The following is a 23,712-nucleotide window of genomic DNA, read 5'->3' on the forward strand; positions in this document are numbered from 1 at the left end:
TTTGAGAACGTCGCGACCCATTGGAAGCCCACACAATAGAAACCTCAGCCAGCGCAGTTGCTGGCTAGTGTAGTGTGCTATTCCTAAATCTAAAAAACAATGCGCTCTCGGGCTAGGCATTGGATATATATAGAAAGCGTTGTGTTTGGATGGGCATCTAATTCTTCCGAAAGAGGTGCACTTTGCGAAAGAGGACCACGTGATTATTGAGCTGAAATCGAATTCAGGTTAACTTCTGCGTTCATGAGTCCTCTCATGGCGTAGTGGTTAACGCGCCCCAACTAGAGATCGGGGAGTCGTGAGTTCGATTCTCACTGAGAAGACGTGTAACTTTTTTGCAAATCTTCACATCAATTTGTCCATCTAATCCAATTGCAAATTATATGTAATGTTTAGCTTTTCGGTAGTTGTTAAACTTCCACTCGGCTGGTTGGCCGTAAACCACGATTCATAATTAAAACAAGTATTTATCGAGCAACGGACTCATGTTCCGTAACCGGTCGTTTGAGAACGTCGCGACCCATTAGAAGCCCACACAATAGAAACCTCAGCCAGCGCAGTTGCTGGCTAGTGTAGTGTGCTATTCCTATATCTAAAAAACAATGCGCTCTCGGGCTAGGCATTGGATATATATAGAAAGCGTTGTGTTTGGATGGGCATCTAATTCTTCCGAAAGAGGTGCACTTTGCGAAAGAGGACCACGTGATTATTGAGCTGAAATCGAATTCAGGTTAACTTCTGCGTTCATGAGTCCTCTCATGGCGTAGTGGTTAACGCGCCCCAACTAGAGATCGGGGAGTCGTGAGTTCGATTCTCACTGAGAAGACGTGTAACTTTTTCGCAAATCTTCACATCAATTTGTCCATCTAATCCAATTGCAAATTATATGTAATGTTTAGCTTTTCGGTAGTTGTTAAACTTCCACTCGGCTGGTTGGCCGTAAACCACGATTCATAATTAAAACAAGCATTTAGAATAGTTAAATATCCCTAAAAAACCATTCAACCCGGTAAGCTAAGCGTAGATTGAAATAACTGGGAATGTGCACTGAATGATTCAATTAATACAATTTAGGTTGCACCTTCAGTTATCGCTATCCTGTTACCCGTAGCACCAACGATAGATTATCGCCGTATTGAAGTCGAATCCGACCGTGAATCCTGATCACTCCCATATCCACCGGGTTTAGGCCTAGAGAAGCATATCGCAGTTGAGAAACAAACGAAATACTAAACGTAAGTGAATACTAGTTTGTTTTTATAATGCACACTCATATCTATAGACAGCTATATAAACCGAGCCACAATTCGTCACTTATGTTGACAGGGGTTCCCATAACCATTTTGAAGAGCACTTAGTAGATCATGAAATTGCTCATTTAAATGGAACTTCCTTAATATGATAAGCAAATTTACGCATTCCAAGTAATTAATTTAAGCTGAATTCGTCTTATAGGAAAATTATATCCTTCTCACAACCACGGATCATCTGTCTTTTATTCATTCCGAGGCGCAGGATAATAATTTCGGAAACGTCGTTGGACCGAAGGCCAACAACAATAATAACATCAAACGATTTTTTACGCAGCGTAGCTCGAACGCACTTCTGAGGAATTCAATATGGAAGGAGAGAGAAGGAAAATAATTGCGCACAAAATTTTGGAAAATTCATCTTGATCATGAATAGAAATTACAAAAGTGTTAGGTTTTCCAATAAATACTGTGTAGCTTGTACTGAATAAGTATGAAGAAACTAATTCGACGGATCGCAAGCCACAAAGGAAGCGTCGGGCAGTTACTGTGCACCGTCAGCTGTATATACTGTTCATTTTATAAAGTGGACACTTTGTTTATGCTATATTTTTTTTATTTATTGATTAATTCGTTATCGGTTTTCTGTGCATCGTTCAACTATTATTCTACAATGCTATGAAAATAAAGGATTTTGGAAAATGCTTTTGGTTAAAGAGCTAAATAATTTAGCCAAAAACTCTTAAGAAAAGCTGATTGTCAAAGTTTAACACTATTTTTCGCAAAACAAAAATCCTCATTTTTAGGATCAAATTAAATGTTTGTATCCTTTACTATTCTACTGAAGATATAGCTTTAAAAAAATGAATTATATTCCACCTTCCACTGACATTAGGTAAAATTAGGGATTTATCCATTTATGCCCAAATTTGTTGATACACCATCCTTTCACTCCCAGCAAAAGAGAAAAGTAAAAAGCGTGTTCAAAACTAGTTTAGATTACTAAAGAAACTATATTTGTATAAATGAGAGCTAAATCGTGAGTTTAAACCGCAGTCTTAAGTATACATTTTACTCTTTATGGTCGTTTTACAAAAAAGTTTCATACTTTTAAAATCATTTTCGCATATTCATCGATTTACAGAAAATTGTAAACGTTTTTCTCCGAATGTTTCAATTGGTGATCTCCGAATAACATATTATAAAAACAATATGTGGAAAATAAAATCAATTTTATTACAGCAGTGTTGCCAATTTTGGTGATTGTCATTGTGTTTTGAAAGGTCTTCTAAAAATAAAGCAATTGTTTTTCTATTGTGCTTTTAATGTGACGTGGGGACTAATTAAATGAATCTATGAAGGCGTAAATTATTTTTAATATTAATACTATATTAGCACTTCCGTCAGGACGTACTTTAATCCAAAATAATCTACTCATAACAGTTCTCTTCAAATTTAAAATATTTTTCTTCAAAAATATTGGAGAAAAATGCTTTCAATATACCTGTGATATTGTTGCTCCAAAAATAACTTGATTTTTTCATCAGGCTTCTTATTGATGTTGCTTTCGAAGAACAAGCCTTTTTTGAAAATGAAAAATGTAGAATGTTGAGTTTTCCAGACAATTTATAACAATCATTGATTTTTATAACTTCTAAAAATCGACCATTCTGAACGTTGTTCCATACTCGTGTGCAATTAAATTATTTTGGAGAACATTTTATTATTACAACATTGTACTATACTAGTCGAACGATGTACAGCAAACCGATTGAAATTTCATTGATAAATTAAAAAAAAAATACAGCATGCACAAAGTGTCCACTTTATAAAATGAACAGTCCTTAGATCAAAGTCAGGACCTGTTCGGAAATGAACATGGGAATTTACAGGTGAAGCAATGGACTGGGTTGCGGAGCGACAGAAAGATGGATTTCAGCAAATAACAACACTGGGTTACTTGACACACTACTTTATTTCTCTCTGCTCTGACTATTTACACTTCACTACTTGATTGTTGCTGCTGATTGGTACTTTCACTTCTATTTCACTTTTACACTCGATCTTAACTCGTGGATAGTTTGAATAAAACTGACTGGCGTCACACAGGCACGCCTGTATTTATATGGCAAATACGCCTGAAAGTATGCAATTCCAGTATATTCCAGACGCATGGCTACAAAATAAATGGAATATTCCAGATTTTCTGGAATATTCGATCACATGGCATGACGCATGAAGGGACTGTTTTCGAATGTTCTAGACCTGGTTGGAATGTTCTCGAACTGCTGTTTCTGTTGCACATTGGACCGAATCGACAATTTAGCCGGAAAAAAGTGTTATCTCTGTTCTCGTCGAATTTAGACGTTCGATGTCTTCAGAGAAGTTATTCGTAATTGAGTTTTGCATCTTTTAAGGAAAAATTTAAATAGGGTGGCCCATATTTAAGCTAAAATGTTGACTCAAACTTTTTTGTTTGATGAAATCTGTGGCTGCGCTCTTCTGCAAACTTTTAGAAAATATTATTTTGAACAACTTTGTCGAAGACACTTTTGATCTAACTCTTCATTTGAGCTAAGTAAATTGATTTTCAAAGTATTAACTTAGGGTGGACCCAAAAAATCAGTTATTTTGATCTAACTTTTTTGTTTTCAGTTTTACGTGAATGTGGTCTTTAGAAGAGTTGTAGAAGAAGTAAAGATACACGTTTTTGCTGAACATCGCAAGTTAATAATTATTGTGATTTTGAAGTTATAAGCAAATTTAGGTGAAAAACTATGAAATCTAAAGATGCCCATAACTCATGGAGTTGGTTCGATAAAAATTTTCTTTGAGTGGCATTCGTAAGGTCATACAATAGGCAACTTTTGCTGCAAAAACTGCGAGAACGTATTTTTTGTAAATTGAGAAAATTCACTTCAAAAATATATTTAAAAAACTCGAAATTCGCTTGTAACTCACAAGATTTTAAAGTTAACGGCGTGCTGTCTTCAGAAAAGTTGTAGAACTTAACTAGATCTATAACTTTTCCATACACCAATTTGAGGAGAAATGTGAAACAAAACAATTAGAACTTATAATATATTTTACTATTAGTTAATACAAAATTATTCAAGTAGTAGCAATATAATTATACTTTTATTCTATCAATAATTTTCCAAACCTGCACACTTTTTTATACCCTGGGCTTCTTCAATATTGTTAGATTATTCCACCATTTCCACAGTTTTGTATCCCAGGACACTATTGTATGTATTCGGTCACAATAATAGCTGTCACAATGACGAAACGGTTAAAGTTTCTTATATTGCATTGGCATCATTTTACATTTTGAATTATACGTGAATTATACCACTGAGTACTGATAAAATAATAATAAAATCATAATACCATACAAAGTTAACAACAGCAAGTATATGAAAGCGACTGCTGATATACTAACTATATGTTTTATAGTAATAAATATAAGGTGACCTACATCTGAATCGTATCATCATTTCTTCATATTTTGTTGCACATTTCTCTTAAGATTGGTGTATGGGAAAGTTGTAGATCTAATGAAAGTCTTCAATTTTGCTGAAAATAGCACGCCGTTAACTTTAAAATCTTGTGAGTTACAAGCGAATTTCGTGTTTTTAAGTGTGTCTTTGAAGTGAATTTTCTCAATTTACAAAAAATACGTTCTCGCAGTTTTTGCAGCAAAAGTTGCCTATTGTATGGCCTTTCGAATGCCACTTAAAGAAAAATTTTATCGAACCAACTCCATGAGTTATGGGCATCTAAAGATTTCATAGTTTTTCACTTAAATTTGCTTATAACTTCAAAATCACAAGAATTACAAACTTGCGATGTTCAGCAAAAACGTGTATCTTTACTTCTTCTACAACTCTTCTAAAGACCACATTCACGTAAAACTGAAAACAAAAAAGTTAGATCAAAATAACTGATTTTTTGGGTCCACCCTAAGTTAATACTTTCAAAATCAATTTACATAGCTTAAATGAAGAGTTAGATCAAAAGTGTCTTCGACAAAGTTGTTCAAAATAATATTTTCTAGAAGTTTGCAGAAGAGCGCAGCCACAAATTTCGTCAAACAAAAAAGTTTGAGTCAAAATTTTAGCTTAAATATGGGCCACCCTATTTAACTTTTTCCTTAAAAGATGCAAAACTCAATTACGAATAACTTCTCTAAAGACATCGAACGTCTAAATTCGACGAGAACAGAGATAACACTTTTTTCCGGCTAAATTGTCGATTCGGTCCAATGTGCGTTGGGAGCGAAGTTTCGCGAACAGGACCATTGATTCAAATCCAAACATCTCAGACAGCCATTTAACATGGCAGACGAATCCATTGCACGCAGTACCGTGCAATAGATTCGTCTTCGGATATTGAAGCCTACGATCATGCCGTGTCTGCAGACAACCAAATAGGGAAAAAAATTAGAGCAATGTGGCCAGATTCTGTACCATGAAGCTGTATGATAAAATTTTGACGTTTTTTTTTTCATAATGCGTAATACCCACCTAGTTGACCCCAATTCAGCCTAATTTGGAGATTTTAGACTATTACGAAGCGGTTTTTCGATCGAGTCACCAAATCGCTCCTCTAAAGTTTTGATCTGGGCCAGACGGTGGACCTCGGTTGTCCTCGTTCTCGAAGGACTGTTGAGGATCATCCGGAGGAACTTAGTTTGGGTCCTCTGGAGCCTCAGATCGTGGGTTTTTGCGCAACTCTCCCAGATTGGTACGCCATATTCGATGACTGGAAGAATTACCTGGTTGTAAACAGCAAGCTTGTTCTTCAAAGACAGCTGACTTCCGGTTGATCAAAGGATATAGTGTTTTTAGCAAGATGGTGCTTTTGTCAACCTGCAGTCTGAAGAGAAGCTTGCTGTCTAACGTTAGCCCAAGGCAGTCGGTTACATCAGACCATTCCACCGTTGATCTACCGAGGGTGATTTTACAATCCTCAGCCGGAACAAGTCTGGGGGATATGGAATAGGGGAAGAGGATGACCTGGGTCTTCGCTGCGTTGATACAGATCTTCCAGCTGTTCAAATAATCTGACCAGACGTTCAGGCCTCTCTGGAGTCGAGATGTTAACGCTCTCGTGAATCTCCCGCTGTAGACGACTGAGGTGTCGTCAGCGAACAGTGATAGAGAGCCGCCTTCAGAGAGCTGAGGCATGTCCGAGGTGAACAGGTTGTATAGTAGGGGACCTAAACTACTACCCTGTGGAACACCTGCGGGGATGTTGAGTGGGTCTGAGTTGACTCCATTGAGAGAAACCCTGAAAGTCCTGTGAAACAGATAATTTTTGACGATTTTGGTGAGGGAATATGGTATCGGTGCAGCTTGTACAACAGACCAGAGCGTTGGTACTGAATGCGTTTGGTGTTTCTTAAACGAATGAGATCTTTGATTACACGATCGATAAAAAGGATGTTGCCCACCTGACCAGATGCTGGCACATGCTGTTCTCGGGCCACGGAGATGGCATCTTCGACGCTCTGCACCTGCCGGTTGATATCTTCCACGGACGCCAGAGGAGCCACGTACCGGATGTTGGCGTCGACACACCGCTGGAATTGGCCCCAGTCGACACGGTGGTAGTTGCGCCGGGTGACCCGATGCCGGTTGACCAGAGAACCAACTTCTACCACCACCGGGTAGTCGTCCGAGCTGAGGTCCCGATGAACGACCGGTTGGGAGATGTTGTCGGCCATGTTGGTCAGGAAGACATCGATGGTTGAATGGGCCCCGGACCTGCTCAGGCGGGTGGGTGAATCCGGGCTCAAGATGGTGTAGTGGCCTTCCTCCAGGTCCTGTTGTAGGATGAGGCCGTTCCTGTTTCGCCGGGGGTTTCCCTAGATTTCTCCTAATGCTTCCAAAACTCAACTTATAATATTTCCAAATAAACTAAAAGCTCTTTATTTGAAACCTTCAAGACATGTTGTCTCGATGACAGGGGTTCCAATAAATTGGTCAGATTAAGTAAGGTTCTTCTTCTTCTTTCTGGCGTTACGTCCCCACTGGGACAGAGCCTGCTTCTCAGCTTAGTGTTCTAATGAGCACTTCCACAGTTATTAACTGAGAGCTTACTGTGCCAATGACCATTTTTGCATGCGTATATCGTGTGGCAGGTACGAAGATACTCTTTGCCCTGGGAAGTCTAGAAAATTTACAACCCGAAAAGATCCTTGACCGGTGGGATTCGAACCCACGACCCTCAGCTTGGGCTTGCTGAATAGTTGCGCGCTTACCACTATATAAAATGTCTGTATCGTTTTGATAACAAAAAATCGAAACTTTGTCTTAAGAACAATATTTTGATCTTCAAACAAATTTTCATGTCGGCCATGTTGTATGCTGCACCAATATGGAGTAGTAGTTGTAAAACCATTAAGAAAGCTCTACCACCCTGGTTTAGTACTAATGAGAAACATAGAATAACCAATATTGAATCATTATTTACAAATGTCGAATTAAATTATTTATAGCGAAAGCTTTCGCTTTGTTGGTTTTCATTCGTCATAATGCATCCGAGTTTCAAGATATTCACGCCCTGAAGACTGTTTACTGCACAATCGTTCGTAGCCTTCTCCAATATGCTGTTCAAATCCGGGCACCATATCAAGAAACGCATATTACTCGCATAAAATGGGTGCAACGTTGTTACATGCGGTTTGCGTTACGGAGTCTACTTTGAAAAGATCCACTCAGACTGCTACCTTACGAGAATCGATGTGAACTAACTAGAGTGTCCATCCCGGGACATCCCGGGATTTGACAAATTACGGGATTTCCCGTTTCCCGGGATATTTGTTCTTACATCCCGGGAATCCCGGGATCCCGAAGTATATGTAGAATTTGATGAAAACTCACAAATTTGGATAACACACAATGGCTATTTCCCAACTATTTATCAAGTATTTTATAAAATAGAAAAGCATAATGGAAAGTGAGAATAAACGAGTAGTTATTTTCATGAAAAGACTTATTTACCAAGTAAGAAACGCATATTTTTATTTGTTAGTTCAACAGTAGACTTATTTATAAGTCTAGACTGAGAAAGCAAATTTGAAAGTTAGCGTTAGCGTTGTTATGGTAGATTGGATACTAGGAACATTCATGTTTCTGTTTTGATAATCTCGTTCAAATTGCTTTCAGGAACAAGGCAAAAGAAAGCAAACTTAAAAGTACACCTAAACTTCAGGCAATAATTTTCTGTAATTAACTTTCAATACCTTTAATGTTCTCTATTTTTTTTTTGATCTAAGGTTTCGATGACTTTTCAAATGTCTGAAACAAATTGCTTTAATATTATGACTTAATTTTTTACCACACTTCCATTCATAAGTGTTATAGAGAGTTTGAAAAAAATCCTAGCAAACCCGTAATTTTTCGAGCTAAGTTTTGATTTTTGTTAAATTACTTAATCAAAATAAGAAAGTCATTTATGAAATGTGTTTTGTTATAATCAACATATGATCTTGCAAAAAAGCATTATCTTTTTATTTCATTCACAAAACATTGCATTGTTGAATTTTAACTTCCTTTTTAACCAAAATACTAGTTATATTAAAAATTTGAGAAATCCCGGGATCCCGGGATTTCCCGGGACAAGCTAAGTTTTTTTTTCGAATCCCGGGACGAGCAAAATGGCCGGAAAATGGACACTCTAGAACTAACCAAGCTTGGGCCTTTACAAACACGTCTTGTATTTTTCAAAAAAATGTTTGCTTTCGATGTCTTGACGAATCGGATTGATTGCCCTGATCTGCTACGACAAGCGAGGAAATATGTAATCTAAAAATAGGACAGATTAAGGTGAAACTCTGTTGAATCCAAAAATATTAGTATTAAAGTATATGTGTGCCGTCATGCACGTGTGCTAGTGAAAAACACATCATTAGGCCTTGGTTGCCAGTCATTTTATTGTTTATTCAAGATATATGAAAACGACATAAGAAATATGCTATGCGCACTATCTATCGATTCTGACAAGACTGTACAGTACACCCGATTCTGTTTTTGCACGGGGGATGCGTACCGTGCAAAAAAAGTTTTCAGTTCAAAATTTCAAAAACCGTGCAAAAAAGTAACACTATTTCTCGACGTTTCATGCAAAAATAGGGTTTTGGCGGAAAAAAATGTATGGAAACTTTTTTTGCACGGCCGTGTAAAAAAAATCCGTGCAAAAACAGAATCGGCAATACAGCAACAGGTGCATCGAACAGCGAGCTCTCGACTATCGTTTAGAAAAATAGAAAAAAAACACCAATTTTGGGATCGAGCGCATAGTTTAACCACGGTTCTTCACGGTTTATGCAGTTTTTCGCGGAAAATTCATAAGCACCTAATAACTTTTGTGTAAAGAATACAAGTAAACACTGCTGAATGTGCGATGTGAAGTGAAAAGCGTAAGAATTGAATGAGAAGAGTCGTTTGTCCCGCGGGTGTAAATGTAAACATTCGCAGAAATCTCTGCCCTCCGTGTAAGAAACAAGCACGGTTTAGGAGATTCAGGGAGCAAGTGATCAATTTAAAAGTAAAAACAGGAATGTGAATAAACTGTTATGTTTGGTTAGACGACGATTAATTACAGGTAAGGGCTATAAATTTAGATAAATTGTGTCACGGTACACAAATGTGCTTGTCTACTGCCATGACATGGATTCCTTCCTATATGTCCTTAAGACCAATTCACCAATACCAATAACATGGCTCCTAAGTAATAGAAATTCTGTTATCAGGCATATCTGTCATTTTTTACTGCTGTAACGATGTCTATATGCATTTCTGATTTTGATTGGGAGCTTAAGGCTCATGGTTATTTAAGTAATTAGAACTGTAGTTATAATTGTTACATCTACCCTAAACAAATTCATCAATACACTTCAATCATTACGCTTTCAAAGATATGCATATGAAATTGAGAACACGATTCGTTTTTTACTAGCCCGTGTATTTGATATTCAATCGCAATCAACGCTCTACAGCGCAGAAACTCATGTTTTTGTATTTTCAGTATATACAATTCATTGATTTTTTCAGTGCAAAAATTAGTACGGGATACAGCCTTGACAACTCGAGGTTAATGGTAACAATTTATGAAAGAAGAACATGGTAAGGATTGGCGTTGATACCAATTTCTTGTGGGTACCCATCTGCCGGATGATCAGGTTCCTATATCCAATACAATGGCAACCACATAAAAAACAGGGAAAGAGAATGAGGGGTCATGCACATATTACGTCACGCTCCAAGGCTGGAGTAGGTCAAGCTAAGCGTGACAAGCCTTACAAAATTTCCAGAGGGCTCATAAAAAAAACGTGCCATAGGGGGGGGGGGGGGGGGGTGAGGCGGTCAAAAAAGTTGAAATTTAGCGTGACATAATTTGTGTACCATCCCTAACCACGATTCACTTAATAATATATAAAAATACATGTTTTATGTGATTTTTTTTAGGACCGACGATTAATATCATGCTGATCAAAGTGTCATCATTTAACGGTTCAAGTTTGACTTACGACTTACGACTTCTGGTGGAAACATACGTACTTTGACCATTCTTAAGGCGAACAAATCGCCCCTAGTACTTGCGGTTTAGCGAAGGCAGAACCCTTCAATTGGCTACACCGATGAGCGCAGAATATGTATATATGTCCTGAATTTCGCGAACAGTCTCTCTACTGGCAATCCTTCTGTGTAGCAGCTTATAAAAGCAATCCAGTGACACGGATGCAATGAGAGCATAAAACGTTGCCCGAATGAATAAAAATGAATAAATTAAAAATTCCTCCTTTCCGGTACGGTACGCGGGTCTCATTCTCATGCTGCACTATGGGCCGCCGAAAACCAAAATTCCAAGCAGTTTAATAACTAACAAAAACCAACATGAAAGAAATACACACTTAAGTAAAATTTAAAAGTCACTTTTGTGACGACTTGGGTGCTTTTTGAATTGAATCGAGAATATTTGTAAGCAATACAGGTCGGACTCGATTATCCGGAGTATCGATTTTTTTTCCACTCCGGATAATCGAATCCTCCGGATAATCGAATCACTAAGAAAAAAATTGAAATCTTCGATAAAAGAACATAAATATTATCTTTTTTCAATGTTTTATTTATATGATGCGATGGCGTAGCCAGAAACTATTTCTAGGAACAGTTGGGGTCTTTACAAGAAAATAATTTTTTTGATCAGCATACACCAAAATAAACCTTTTTTCCTTTTGTTAAATACGTTCAAAACTGCAAAACCATTCTTATTGTATATTGCAATACCAAATTATCTCAGATTTATGCATACAAATTGGAAAACAAGAACATCAAAAAACAAATTCCAGATAATCGAGTCTAAAATTCCGGATAATCGAATCCCGGATAATCGAGTCCGACCTGTTATGAGTTTAAGGAAAAATGTTGAATGAGATTTTTTTTAACTTGAAGTTGGCTTATTTATTATATAACAAAATACATTGCAAATTTCCAAAAATATTATTATTCATGAACTTCAAAGAATTTTGACATACAGTATGATGTGTCTCAGTACAGTTGAAAATGGCCGACAGTTGTGATTAAAAGGCCATAACTGTTTGGAATGTATTTATAACTATTTGTTAAACATATTTATCGATATATCAAAATGTATTTGCATTATATTTATCATTGCCCCTTTTAAAATTTTATAACAGGTTTTGTTGGCTGTACATAACCTATAACCAAGCCACATAATCTTTATAGAATCATGCAATCAGTGTCAAAAAATAGAACAATTATTCTAAATTACATATTTGTACATGCAATGCTATTTCAAAAGGTACCAATTTCACATTTGTTGAATCATTTCAATCAAATTCACTTTCGGAACAATATGGTTAAAAAACCTAGCTAGAATTAAAGCCTTATTTAATGTGGTGGAACATCAGAGGCATCTGGTTTGAACTAGGTTTTGAATTCCATTATTTTATAATACGCAGGAAATTATTACATGCAGATCGTGATTTTTGTCCAGCTCTGTATATGATTGATTTTAAATAGATATAAATCGAGAAGAATTTCCAATGTCTGAAATTAGAGTTTGCTGTTTGAACAAGATTCAACTCCATAAAGTTAAAAAAATCTCTCTTCTATCTTTCTATCTTCTATAAGAAAAAAATGGAATGGTGTTTGTAAGTCACAAGCTGGCGTGAGAGCGGGCTCTCAGATTTTGAAAGTTTTATCACACTTATGTTCCTAATGTGCTCCGTCATGTTTGTGTGTATAAAAAGTTCAGGTTATTCACTGCCTCTATACTTTTTTTTCTTGAAATAAGGGCTTTTTTGGTCTTTTGATACGAAATTTTGATTTCTGGTCCATAGTGTGCTGCTCTCTTCAGGGCCAGACTAAGGTACTCGTTCTGTGGCTGCCGTTCCGGTCTGTGTGATGAATATTTAGTATATTGCTTATGTATGTTTGTTTTTCCTCTTGTTTTTCCGCAGTTGCGCCGGTTTGTGCCTCCAGCAGTATCATGATCGTTGGTGCATCGCTGGACGAACGAGTTCCGGTTCCGTGCCATGTAGTGTCCAACCCGCGGGACGTTTCATTCGATTGGAACTTCTCAAATAGTGGCGAGCGCTTTGAGGTAACTAGTGGCCAATTTAACCTGCTGCAGGATTTCCACTCCTCAATCGGGGATAGCGACGAGTTTGGTGACAGTGCCTCGGTGTACGGCGGTTCGGAAGAGAATTTAGGTAAGTGTGTGAAACAAAAATGCATACATTATTCCCGGATTGAATTATTGGAGATCAAATGGTTTTTATATAGCAAAAATGTTGGTATTTTCCACTAGAAGGAAAAGATAAAGCGCGGAGAAGTGATTTCGGAACAATTTATACACATCGTAATAAATCAAAATGTTCCATGAAAAGTCACGATACTATGACTTTGTGAAAGATGTGGATCAGTCCTTCGTCATTAATCTCTAAATCTTATAAATGTAAATATTATACTACACATTGAAAATGCATTGCATATTGCTGTTCATATTCAGGTGTTGTAATACGTATATAATTGTTGATATTTCCAAAAGAGATTTAATTTTCTTCAAACCAAAGGATGTTCTTTATTGTTACGCGGTCGATTAATGACTTATGATATAATTGTTCATATTTCAAAGGGAAATTTCGCCTTCTTTATTTAACACTCTGTCATATCTTTCCAATATTTTTTGGATCCAGCTATATAAATGTCTCCAATGTTTTTTCCTGCTTCAAATTCAAATGCTGTTCTTTACGTTTCTTTGATAGATATAATTGTTGCCAGTTAAGCTGTTAAAATTTAGGTAAAGCATTTTGTAGCAAGGGTTTGCCAAATGCTTCTATCTTACTAATAATCTAATATTGGTAGAAAAGCAAAACTATAAACGAATGATTGACAAAAAGCTCTCAGTTACTAACTCTGGAAGTGGTCTCAGAACACATATCTAATAACCGGGCTACGAAACCAGTAGTACGAAATGTAACATAAAAACAGAATATAATGATTCAAGAAAATTGCTGTTGAAAATGGTTGTCAACCTTGTTCTGTTTTATTCAATACGTGCAGTAGTATTGATAATTTAAAATTGCCCTTCTTTTTTTCTAACGCTGTTTTTTTTACTTTTGCACATACTTGATCATAAATATTGTAACGGTAAGAGTACAACCCTAAGTATTAAATTAATTAAACTCGCCTTTAAATATACAACCATCGCAAACGGCTTAAGCTACTCGAACCTTTCAACAATGTTCCCATCCCAACTGCTCGAATGGTATACCCAATGTGTAGGCGAGAGAAAGAGGAAAAATAGAAACTGTAATTTTCCACGACGTAACAAGCCGTGATTGGATCACTCAAGAACAATGCAGACAAATCTTTACATTTAAAATATTACGACGCAATTTCATTTGATTGGCTGGTCCAAGGTCACGGGACCTGAAAGGAAAAGCCATTTGTAAAATCAAATCACTTTTATTGAAGTGCTTGGAGTGATCAGTTCGGTGTCGGAAAAGCTTAAAGTTTTAAGGTAAATCTCTTTGCAGTTGTTTTGTGGTGAATTTTAGAACCTTAAAAGAAGAGTAAGTGCCATGAAATCATTATAAAATTGTAAAGCTAATTTATTCCCATTGCCAGAAGATTATCCTTTGTGTGCTCAAAGTTAGTGAAAGGCACTAGTGACTAATTTAGGTTGAAGAAACGTAGACCCAGGTAAGATAAATTGTGATTCAAATGTATTCAATCTGTGAAATAAGACCCTAAAATCACGTTGATAGGTTTTCCCATTAACGTGGGAGCCCGGTCGGGGCACCGATTGCCTCTAATTCGAGAGCGGAAAAGGTTAGAAACCGCGAGTAAGTTGAGAAGTGGTGCAGATTAGTATCGGCGAGTATCCACGTGGCTTCCGTACCGAAGTAGTCCAACCGCTGCTCTCCCTGGTGTCGGGCGGACATTTAAGCCGAGACTGCCGACCTACCACCCACCACCCGTTGGAAAATTCGCTCGAATCAAGCTGTTCTTGGCCGCCGGCTGAATCTAACCTCTCGTTACTAGCGTGAGAGACGACGGCTGATTCTAACCTCTCGGGCCGCGAGAGATATCGAGTTGTGCACGCGTTACAACAAAGCAAGCTTTCGGAATAGTCAGGACAGCAACCTGCGGCAGGTGCCGACTTCGTCACCCGTCTCGTCGTAGAGGACAGCTGCTAACGGCCGTATTGCAGATGAAAAGTAAAGGGTCTTCAAATTAAGGTCAGTGATCACTGTTTAGAATAACAAATTGAAATGAGCTCAAGTAGGTCTAGCTAGACAGGAATTAGGTTTTGGAATGATCCATGAATTAAATGCAAGGAATCGCGTGGCGAATAAATAGGTTTTTCAAATTTTAAAACGAAATAAATATGCGCTTCCATGAGAGTAGGTTGTGTTTGTACATATTTTAAATAAAGGTTTTCTAAAATGATCTTGAATGATACTTTTGAATTAGATTAGATAGGATATTGGTTGGAAAACGTTTCGATTAACTCGCCCACAGATTGAGAGTTTCAGGCCGGGCATCCCTGAAATAAACTCCGCCAACGACCTCCTTTTGGAGTGGCGCGTAAGTCGTTCGCAGGTTTCAAAGAAACTTTTCATTCCGGTATTTTGGGGACTGAGCAATGCAACGCTCTGTCCGTTGGTTGGAAGCGGAGCGTTACATTTTGGCGCCCAACTTTTGGGTCTTTAGATAATTGAATTTTGGATTAGCTTGAATTATTATAGAATAAGACTATCCAGTTTGCGTAAGATCAGTTCGCAATAATTTTAATTGAGTGAAATTGAATGAATGAGAGTGAGTGAGTACGGATTAAGATAAGTTGAGTACGATTTACATTTAGTTTGAGTTGAATTCGATTGATTTAGTATTTAGTAGTAATTTGGAGTGAAAGATTGAGAGCTTAATTAACCTTATTTTTTTTGCTTTCTTATATTTGAATTTTTATAATAAATGTATATAAATAATTACTGTAAATACGAACCATGGATAACTATCTTAGAATCAATTTAGATGACCTTGAATATGAGGAGTTAACGTATGAACTCGTTCTTAGAGGAATTCCGGTTACGGGATCCATAGATGCACAGAAAAGAGAATTGCGTGCTAGGATGCGAAGCGAAATTAAAAATAATATTAAAATTGAGAGCTTTCGTACTTTGGGTGAAGAATATGAAATTGTACCAGAAATGTTGGAGCAGATGGAGATAAATCTCAATCTGAAGTCTGAACCGACATATGAATCAAGACTTTATCACTACCTTGAACGCGTGGCTCGTGCAAAAGAGTTTGATGATGTGGACAGAGGCAACAAACTAATTCTACTCGAAATTATTTGTGAAATGCTTAGGGTTTATTTTAGGCGGGATATAAGCTTAAACGAGGAGTCTTTTGAAGATTCACTTGAGCTAGGAGCGGTAGGAGGACAAAGTTCTAATGATTCGGTTACAAATGTGGAACTTCAGGCTAATGATAAGAATAATACAGGCCATGAAACCGGAACACGTCCAAAAGCAAATAGGGATTTAACTGGAAATCCTACTTCACGACAAGATAAAAACCCGATAACATCAAGACTTCGAAATACGGTTACACAACAACAAAGTAAAACTCAAAATTCGTTCGTTCCAACTCAGAATCCAAATAGGAATCGTGAATATCTGCATATTTCAGAAATCGACAGTTATGTTACAGCTTGCGTACAACAAAAGCTCAATGAGCAAATGAGGCAACAGTATCCAGGACCGACAGTTGAGGATTTATCCAGAAGATTAAAAACCGTAGAACTTCATGATAGGGACGAGAGGGAAATTCTTCGATCTGTTAATCAAAATCAGCTTAGATCGGTTATACCAAACAATTTGCACATGCCAGAGTCAGTGAAGAGAAATTTCAACCCACAGGTGACATTTAATTCGATTGGGAACTTGAATGCACACCAGACAGAAAGACAAACGGGAAATTTGAACCGGTTCAATGAAGATACATTCAATCAATATCAACAGCTACCGAGATCGACAGATTTCGGTTTTCTACCAAATCAAGTCCCACAATCACACTCGCCATTCAATAGTCCTTTGCGTAATCTGAATAGATCTGTCAATCAAAATAACGATCAACATTACTTGCGTAGACAACCCTATCAAACATGCAATATTGTAGAAAAATGGCCGAAATTTTTTGGTGATTCCAGTTCAGTACCATTAGTATGCTTTTTGAGAAATGTTGACATACTATGTAGGTCATATGGCATAGATAAGAATGAACTAATCAAACATGCTCACTTGCTATTCTCAGGAGATGCTAGCATTTGGTACACAACATACGTTGAGAAGTTTGTAGACTGGGATAGTCTCGTATATTACTTAACTTTGCGTTACGATAATCCAAATCGCGACAGATTCATAAAAGAGGAAATGCGAAACAGGAAACAAAAGCAAAACGAATTATTTAGTGCGTTTTTAACAGATATTGAATCTCTGGCCCAACGATTAATTAATAAAATGAGTGAGGCAGAAAAGTTTGACATAATCGTAGATAATATGAAAATGTCTTATAAGAGAAGGTTAGCACTACATCAGATAGCTTCGATCGAAGACCTTGCCAACATGTGTTACAAATTTGACGCACTTGAAAGTTCATTGTATACGCCTAGAAGCAAACCTGTTGATGTTCTCAACCTCGAAGAAGTAGACGACTCTGATTCAGAATTCGAAGAAATTAACGTCCTTCAGAAGTCAAGAATAGGAAAAAGCCAGAGTAGTACTGAGACAAGACCCAAACTAGAAAAGGCAGAAACACCTTCGGAAATTTTTTGTTGGAATTGTCGTGAAAATGGTCACTTTTGGAAAGATTGTCCTAAACAAAAGGCAATCTTTTGCCACGTTTGTGGTATGACGGGCAAGACAACATCCACGTGTCCCAAAAAGCACCCTCCGTTCAACCCTTCTTTACAAGGGCCAAAAAACTTGTAAAGGGACAGAGGTATAGGAATCGATCTCTTGAATCCCTCCCATCAGAGATTCCAGAACATGAATCGTTCTCATACTTCAATCAAATTTTTCAAATTAATATTGTCCCATCCAGGTGCCCACATTTGAGTGTCAAAATACTCGATTCGGAAGTTGAAGCTCTTGTAGACACAGGTGCGGGAATATCGGTAATTAGTTCCGTTCCATTAATTGAAAAACTCAACCTTAAAATTCATGACTCAAATTTAAAAGTTGCAACTGCTGACAGAACATCTTACAAATGTTTAGGCTCTGTAAATGTCCCGTATACCGTGGACTCAATCACTCATGTGATACCGACAGTAATAGTGCCTGAGTTAACAAAAGATTTAATTCTCGGAGTTGATTTTCTTCACGCTTTTGGATTTGGTTTGTCCAGAAATCAAAAAGATAGTACTGAAAAACAAAAAATCGACATGTTCAGAATAGGGTTTGCCGAGGATTATTTTTCAAACAGTAGCGAGATCTTTTCAATTTCAGTTTCTCCGAAGATCACATTGGGCGAAACGAAATGTTTAGATACAGTAGAAGATGAAAGTTTGAATATTCCAACAATTGAAATTCCAGAGTCAAAAATTGAGACACCTGAAGACATTAAAACAGAACATGAATTGCTACCTGAAGAACGTAAAAAACTGTTCGAAGCAATTCAAGAGCTTCCTATCACTGAAGATAACAGCCTAGGTCGAACACAGGTGCTAGAACACAAAATAGAACTTTTGCCTGACGCACGTCCAAAAAAATTACCTATCTATCGCCAATCCTTACAAAAAGAAGAAGGAATACAGCAAGATATTCAACGAATGCTAAGATTAGGAGTAATTGAAGAATGTGAAGGTCCAGTAGACTTTTTGAACCCCATTCTTGCTATAAAAAAACCGAACAATAAATGGAGAATATGTTTAGATAGTCGAAGGCTGAATTCATGCACTAAGCGGGATGATTTCCCATTCCCTGATATGGTAGGCATATTGCAACGTATTCAAAAATCACGATATTTCATTATAATTGACCTTTCAGAATCATACTATCAAGTCCCATTAGACTGCAATTCGAAAAATAAGACAGCATTCAGAACTAGTAGAGGCTTATACAGGTTCACCGTGATGCCTTTTGGACTTTGTAATGCCCCAGCAACTATGGCAAGATTAATGACAAAAGTGTTAGGCCATGATCTTGAACCGTTTGTATACGTATATCTCGACGATATTGTAATAGTTTCAAACTCATTGGAAGAACATTTAAAGCTTATTAAAATAGTAGCAAATCGTCTGAGTAACGCAAACTTAACAATAAATGTTCTCAAATCAAAGTTTTGCCAGAAACAAATACAGTATTTAGGATACATTCTCTCTGAACACGGCTTATCCGTTGATAGTTCCAAGATCAAACCAGTATTAGACTATCCTCAGCCACAGAACGTAAAAGATGTACGTAGACTGTTGGGTCTTTCAGGATTCTATAGAAGATTTATACCAAGTTATTCTGATAAAACGGCAAAAATCTCTGATCTCTTAAAAAAGGGTAAAAAGAAATTCATTTGGACTAAAGAAGCGGACGATTCGTTTAAACAGCTCAAATCAGCCTTAGTATCAGCTCCAATTCTCGCCAATCCAAACTTCTCGTTGCCATTTGAGATAGAAACCGATAGCTCAGATCAAGCTATAGGCGCAGTCCTCACACAGAATCAGGAAGGTGAACGTAAAATAATTGCTTACTACTCGAAGAAACTATCAAGTACACAGCGAAAATACAGCGCAACAGAACGCGAATGTCTAGGAGTTTTATTGAGCATAGAACAGTTCAGACATTTCGTTGAAGGTACTAAATTCATAGTTAAGACCGACGCGATGAGTTTAACTTTTCTCAAAACTATGTCGATCGAATCAAAATCGCCGCGAATAGCGCGTTGGGCACTTAAATTGTCCAAATACGACATTGATTTACAATACAAAAAAGGCTCTGAGAATGTTACCGCGGACGCACTCTCAAGAATCGTGAACATTATAGATCCTTTGTTGCCAGATGAATACACATCCGCGTTGAAAGAGCAAGTAGCGAAATTCCCGGAAAAATTCAAAGATTTTCGTATCGTAGATGACAAGCTTTTCAAATACATAACAAACACAACGCAGCTAGAAGATAATGTATTCAAATGGAAATATGTAGTTCCATTAGCAGAAAGATTGCAAATAGTCAAGAACATTCATAACGAAGCTCATTTTGGTTTTAGCAAAACATTAGCTAAAGTTAGAGAACGAAACTATTGGCCAAAAATGTCAACAGACATCAGAAACTTCTGTTCGTCGTGTGAAATTTGTAAGGAATCAAAAGTAGATAACTCAAATCCGTTACCACCATGTGGCAAGCCGAAATTGTGCTCCAGGCCATGGCAAATGATCTCACTAGATTTTCTAGGTCCTTATCCGCGATCGAAACAGGGTAATGTTTGGGCATTAGTAATATCAGATTTTTTCTCTAAATTTGTTCTTATCCAGTGTATGCGCAGTGCAACAGCCGGACCTGTTTGCACATTTTTGGAAAATATGGTGTTCCTTTTATTCGGTGCACCTCAAATCTGTATTAGTGATAACGCAACCGTATTTCTTTCTCGCGAGTTTAAAAAACTGCTTGATAAATACAACGTGAGCCATTGGAACTTAGCGGTTTACCATCCGGCACCGAACCCTACTGAGAGGGTTAATAGAGTAATCGTAACTGCCATCCGGTGTGCTCTAAATGAAAGCTCTTCCCATCGAGATTGGGATAAAGAAATTCACGTTATCGCAAAAGCCATTCGTACATCAGTGCACGAAAGCACAGGATTTAGCCCATATTTTATTAATTTCGGTAAAAACATGATAAGCCTTGGAAACGAATATGAACATTTGAAGGAACTTCAAAATGAGGAACAACTTGATGAAAAGCAGCTTAACGAACGATCAAGGAAACTCTGTGAAATAGCGCGCAAAAATATCTTGAAAGCATATGAGAAATACTCAAAAGCGTACAATCTAAGAGCAAATTCAAAAAAAGAATATGAAGAAGGAGATATCGTATATAAGAAAAATGTAAATTTATCGTCAAAAGAGAAAAATTGGGTAGGAAAATTCGCAAATAAATACACCAAGGTGAAGGTCAAGAAAAAGGTAGGATCGAACACTTATGTTCTCGAGGATATGGAAGGAAAAAGGATTCCGGGAACATACCATGGTTCGTTTTTAAAGATAGGATAGTAGAAAATTTATTCCCATAGCTATGAATGCACTCTTGCCGGGAAGTGCAATGTACAAATCAAAATTACAAATTCCAATGAGAAAATACTCCATCGAGGTGTAACGGTTGAGCTATTTTGAGTAGGTGTCGAATTGTTTCCATCTCTCACCATAGGTCAGTCAGATCCTAAAACGATTCGAGAAATTAATATAGAATACAAAAAAGGTTACCGCAATGTAGTGATGTCACAAGTTGTTTCCACTCATTGTTGGGCTGAACTGAAAAGAAAAATATGTTAATTTCTTGGATCTGTTTGTAAAGCCATGTACATAAACAACTGCAGTTAGAACTAAATTCTTCGACTAGCAACAAAAACACCAATAGGCAGGTCAATAGCCACTACAGTTCTTCGCGAACTATATGTATATAGCACTGTACATAGTAGTTTAGGATAGGTTTAAGATTCACTTAGGGAAATAGCTTTGTACGTATATAAGTAACGAAACACTTTCCTGTTCCATAATCCGGTTCTTCAATTGTAGATGCAACGTAGTTTCAGGTTCAAAGAGGTTCCATCCATCCTTCTTTTTTTGTAGTTTTTCCTTTGAGAAGTAGTGTACTATCAGCAACAGGTATCAAGTAGTCAGTCCATGTATTTTAGCAATAGTAAATAATTCACGAAACTTTGTAGATCCAAACATTTTCACGACTGGTTTTCACTAGAAGTAAACAAACTTTGACAGTTCGGCGAAAAAGAGACTGAGAGAAACTTTCACTCTCATGAGCGTGGCCGTCGGAAAGCGAAGACGTTATGCTTAGAATTAGTTAGAATAGTATAGTATAAGCGCAGGCGTAGTAGCATTAGATTGAATTACATCGGATAATTGTAGGGCGCGTCAGAAAATTGAGATTGCGTATGAATGAGTCGAGTATGAATGAAATTCGTCAGTCAAACACAGTATTTTTTCCAGTTGTAACTGGAGTAATGATCGTTTAAGTTTGAGTATGAGATTTTCCGTAAGTATACGGAGTTATTGTTGAGATTTTTTTCCGTTGAAGTACGGAGTAAGAAATTTATGTTTTCGATGTGTGAGAGTGTGAGTAAGAATATTAAAGTGAACACCCGTAAAGGTCGTCACAAGGAATGGTTTAACAGAAGGGATGGTAATGAAAGCTGATCTTACTACGCAATTGAATAAGTTAGTCCACGTAATAATGTAACTTTAATGAAATATGAATTTATAAAAACAAAGTTTTGAATTGAGAATGTAAATAATAAGAACCTTCAGATTATGATTAAATTACATTTAACTCTGATTGCTGTAAATTTAAAATAAACAATTTTATGGAAACCTAATAAAAATTTTGAAATTTTCATTTCAAAATTTTTATTAAATTGGCATGGTCGAATGTAACGGTAAGAGTACAACCCTAAGTATTAAATTAATTAAACTCGCCTTTAAATATACAACCATCGCAAACGGCTTAAGCTACTCGAACCTTTCAACAATGTTCCCATCCCAACTGCTCGAATGGTATACCCAATGTGTAGGCGAGAGAAAGAGGAAAAATAGAAACTGTAATTTTCCACGACGTAACAAGCCGTGATTGGATCACTCAAGAACAATGCAGACAAATCTTTACATTTAAAATATTACGACGCAATTTCATTTGATTGGCTGGTCCAAGGTCACGGGACCTGAAAGGAAAAGCCATTTGTAAAATCAAATCACTTTTATTGAAGTGCTTGGAGTGATCAGTTCGGTGTCGGAAAAGCTTAAAGTTTTAAGGTAAATCTCTTTGCAGTTGTTTTGTGGTGAATTTTAGAACCTTAAAAGAAGAGTAAGTGCCATGAAATCATTATAAAATTGTAAAGCTAATTTATTCCCATTGCCAGAAGATTATCCTTTGTGTGCTCAAAGTTAGTGAAAGGCACTAGTGACTAATTTAGGTTGAAGAAACGTAGACCCAGGTAAGATAAATTGTGATTCAAATGTATTCAATCTGTGAAATAAGACCCTAAAATCACGTTGATAGGTTTTCCCATTAACGTGGGAGCCCGGTCGGGGCACCGATTGCCTCTAATTCGAGAGCGGAAAAGGTTAGAAACCGCGAGTAAGTTGAGAAGTGGTGCAGATTAGTATCGGCGAGTATCCACGTGGCTTCCGTACCGAAGTAGTCCAACCGCTGCTCTCCCTGGTGTCGGGCGGACATTTAAGCCGAGACTGCCGACCTACCACCCACCACCCGTTGGAAAATTCGCTCGAATCAAGCTGTTCTTGGCCGCCGGCTGAATCTAACCTCTCGTTACTAGCGTGAGAGACGACGGCTGATTCTAACCTCTCGGGCCGCGAGAGATATCGAGTTGTGCACGCGTTACAACAAAGCAAGCTTTCGGAATAGTCAGGACAGCAACCTGCGGCAGGTGCCGACTTCGTCACCCGTCTCGTCGTAGAGGACAGCTGCTAACGGCCGTATTGCAGATGAAAAGTAAAGGGTCTTCAAATTAAGGTCAGTGATCACTGTTTAGAATAACAAATTGAAATGAGCTCAAGTAGGTCTAGCTAGACAGGAATTAGGTTTTGGAATGATCCATGAATTAAATGCAAGGAATCGCGTGGCGAATAAATAGGTTTTTCAAATTTTAAAACGAAATAAATATGCGCTTCCATGAGA

At 37.3% G+C, this 23,712-nt stretch overlaps 1 protein-coding gene across 2 annotated transcripts in view; it reads left to right on the top strand.

The window, feature by feature from the left end:
• LOC5569913 (serine-rich adhesin for platelets) overlaps positions 1–23,712 on the top strand; it is a 1,178,520-nt gene that overhangs the window by 1,046,608 nt on the left and 108,200 nt on the right. For both annotated transcript variants that reach the window (XM_021852955.1, XM_021852960.1), the window contains exon 12: positions 12,742–12,993. In XM_021852955.1, coding sequence (XP_021708647.1) covers positions 12,742–12,993 — 252 coding nt within the window. The remainder of the gene's footprint in view (positions 1–12,741; positions 12,994–23,712) is intronic.

This window comes from Aedes aegypti, chromosome 1, assembly GCF_002204515.2.
Source record: "Aedes aegypti strain LVP_AGWG chromosome 1, AaegL5.0 Primary Assembly, whole genome shotgun sequence".
Classification (NCBI taxonomy): domain Eukaryota; kingdom Metazoa; phylum Arthropoda; class Insecta; order Diptera; family Culicidae; genus Aedes; species Aedes aegypti.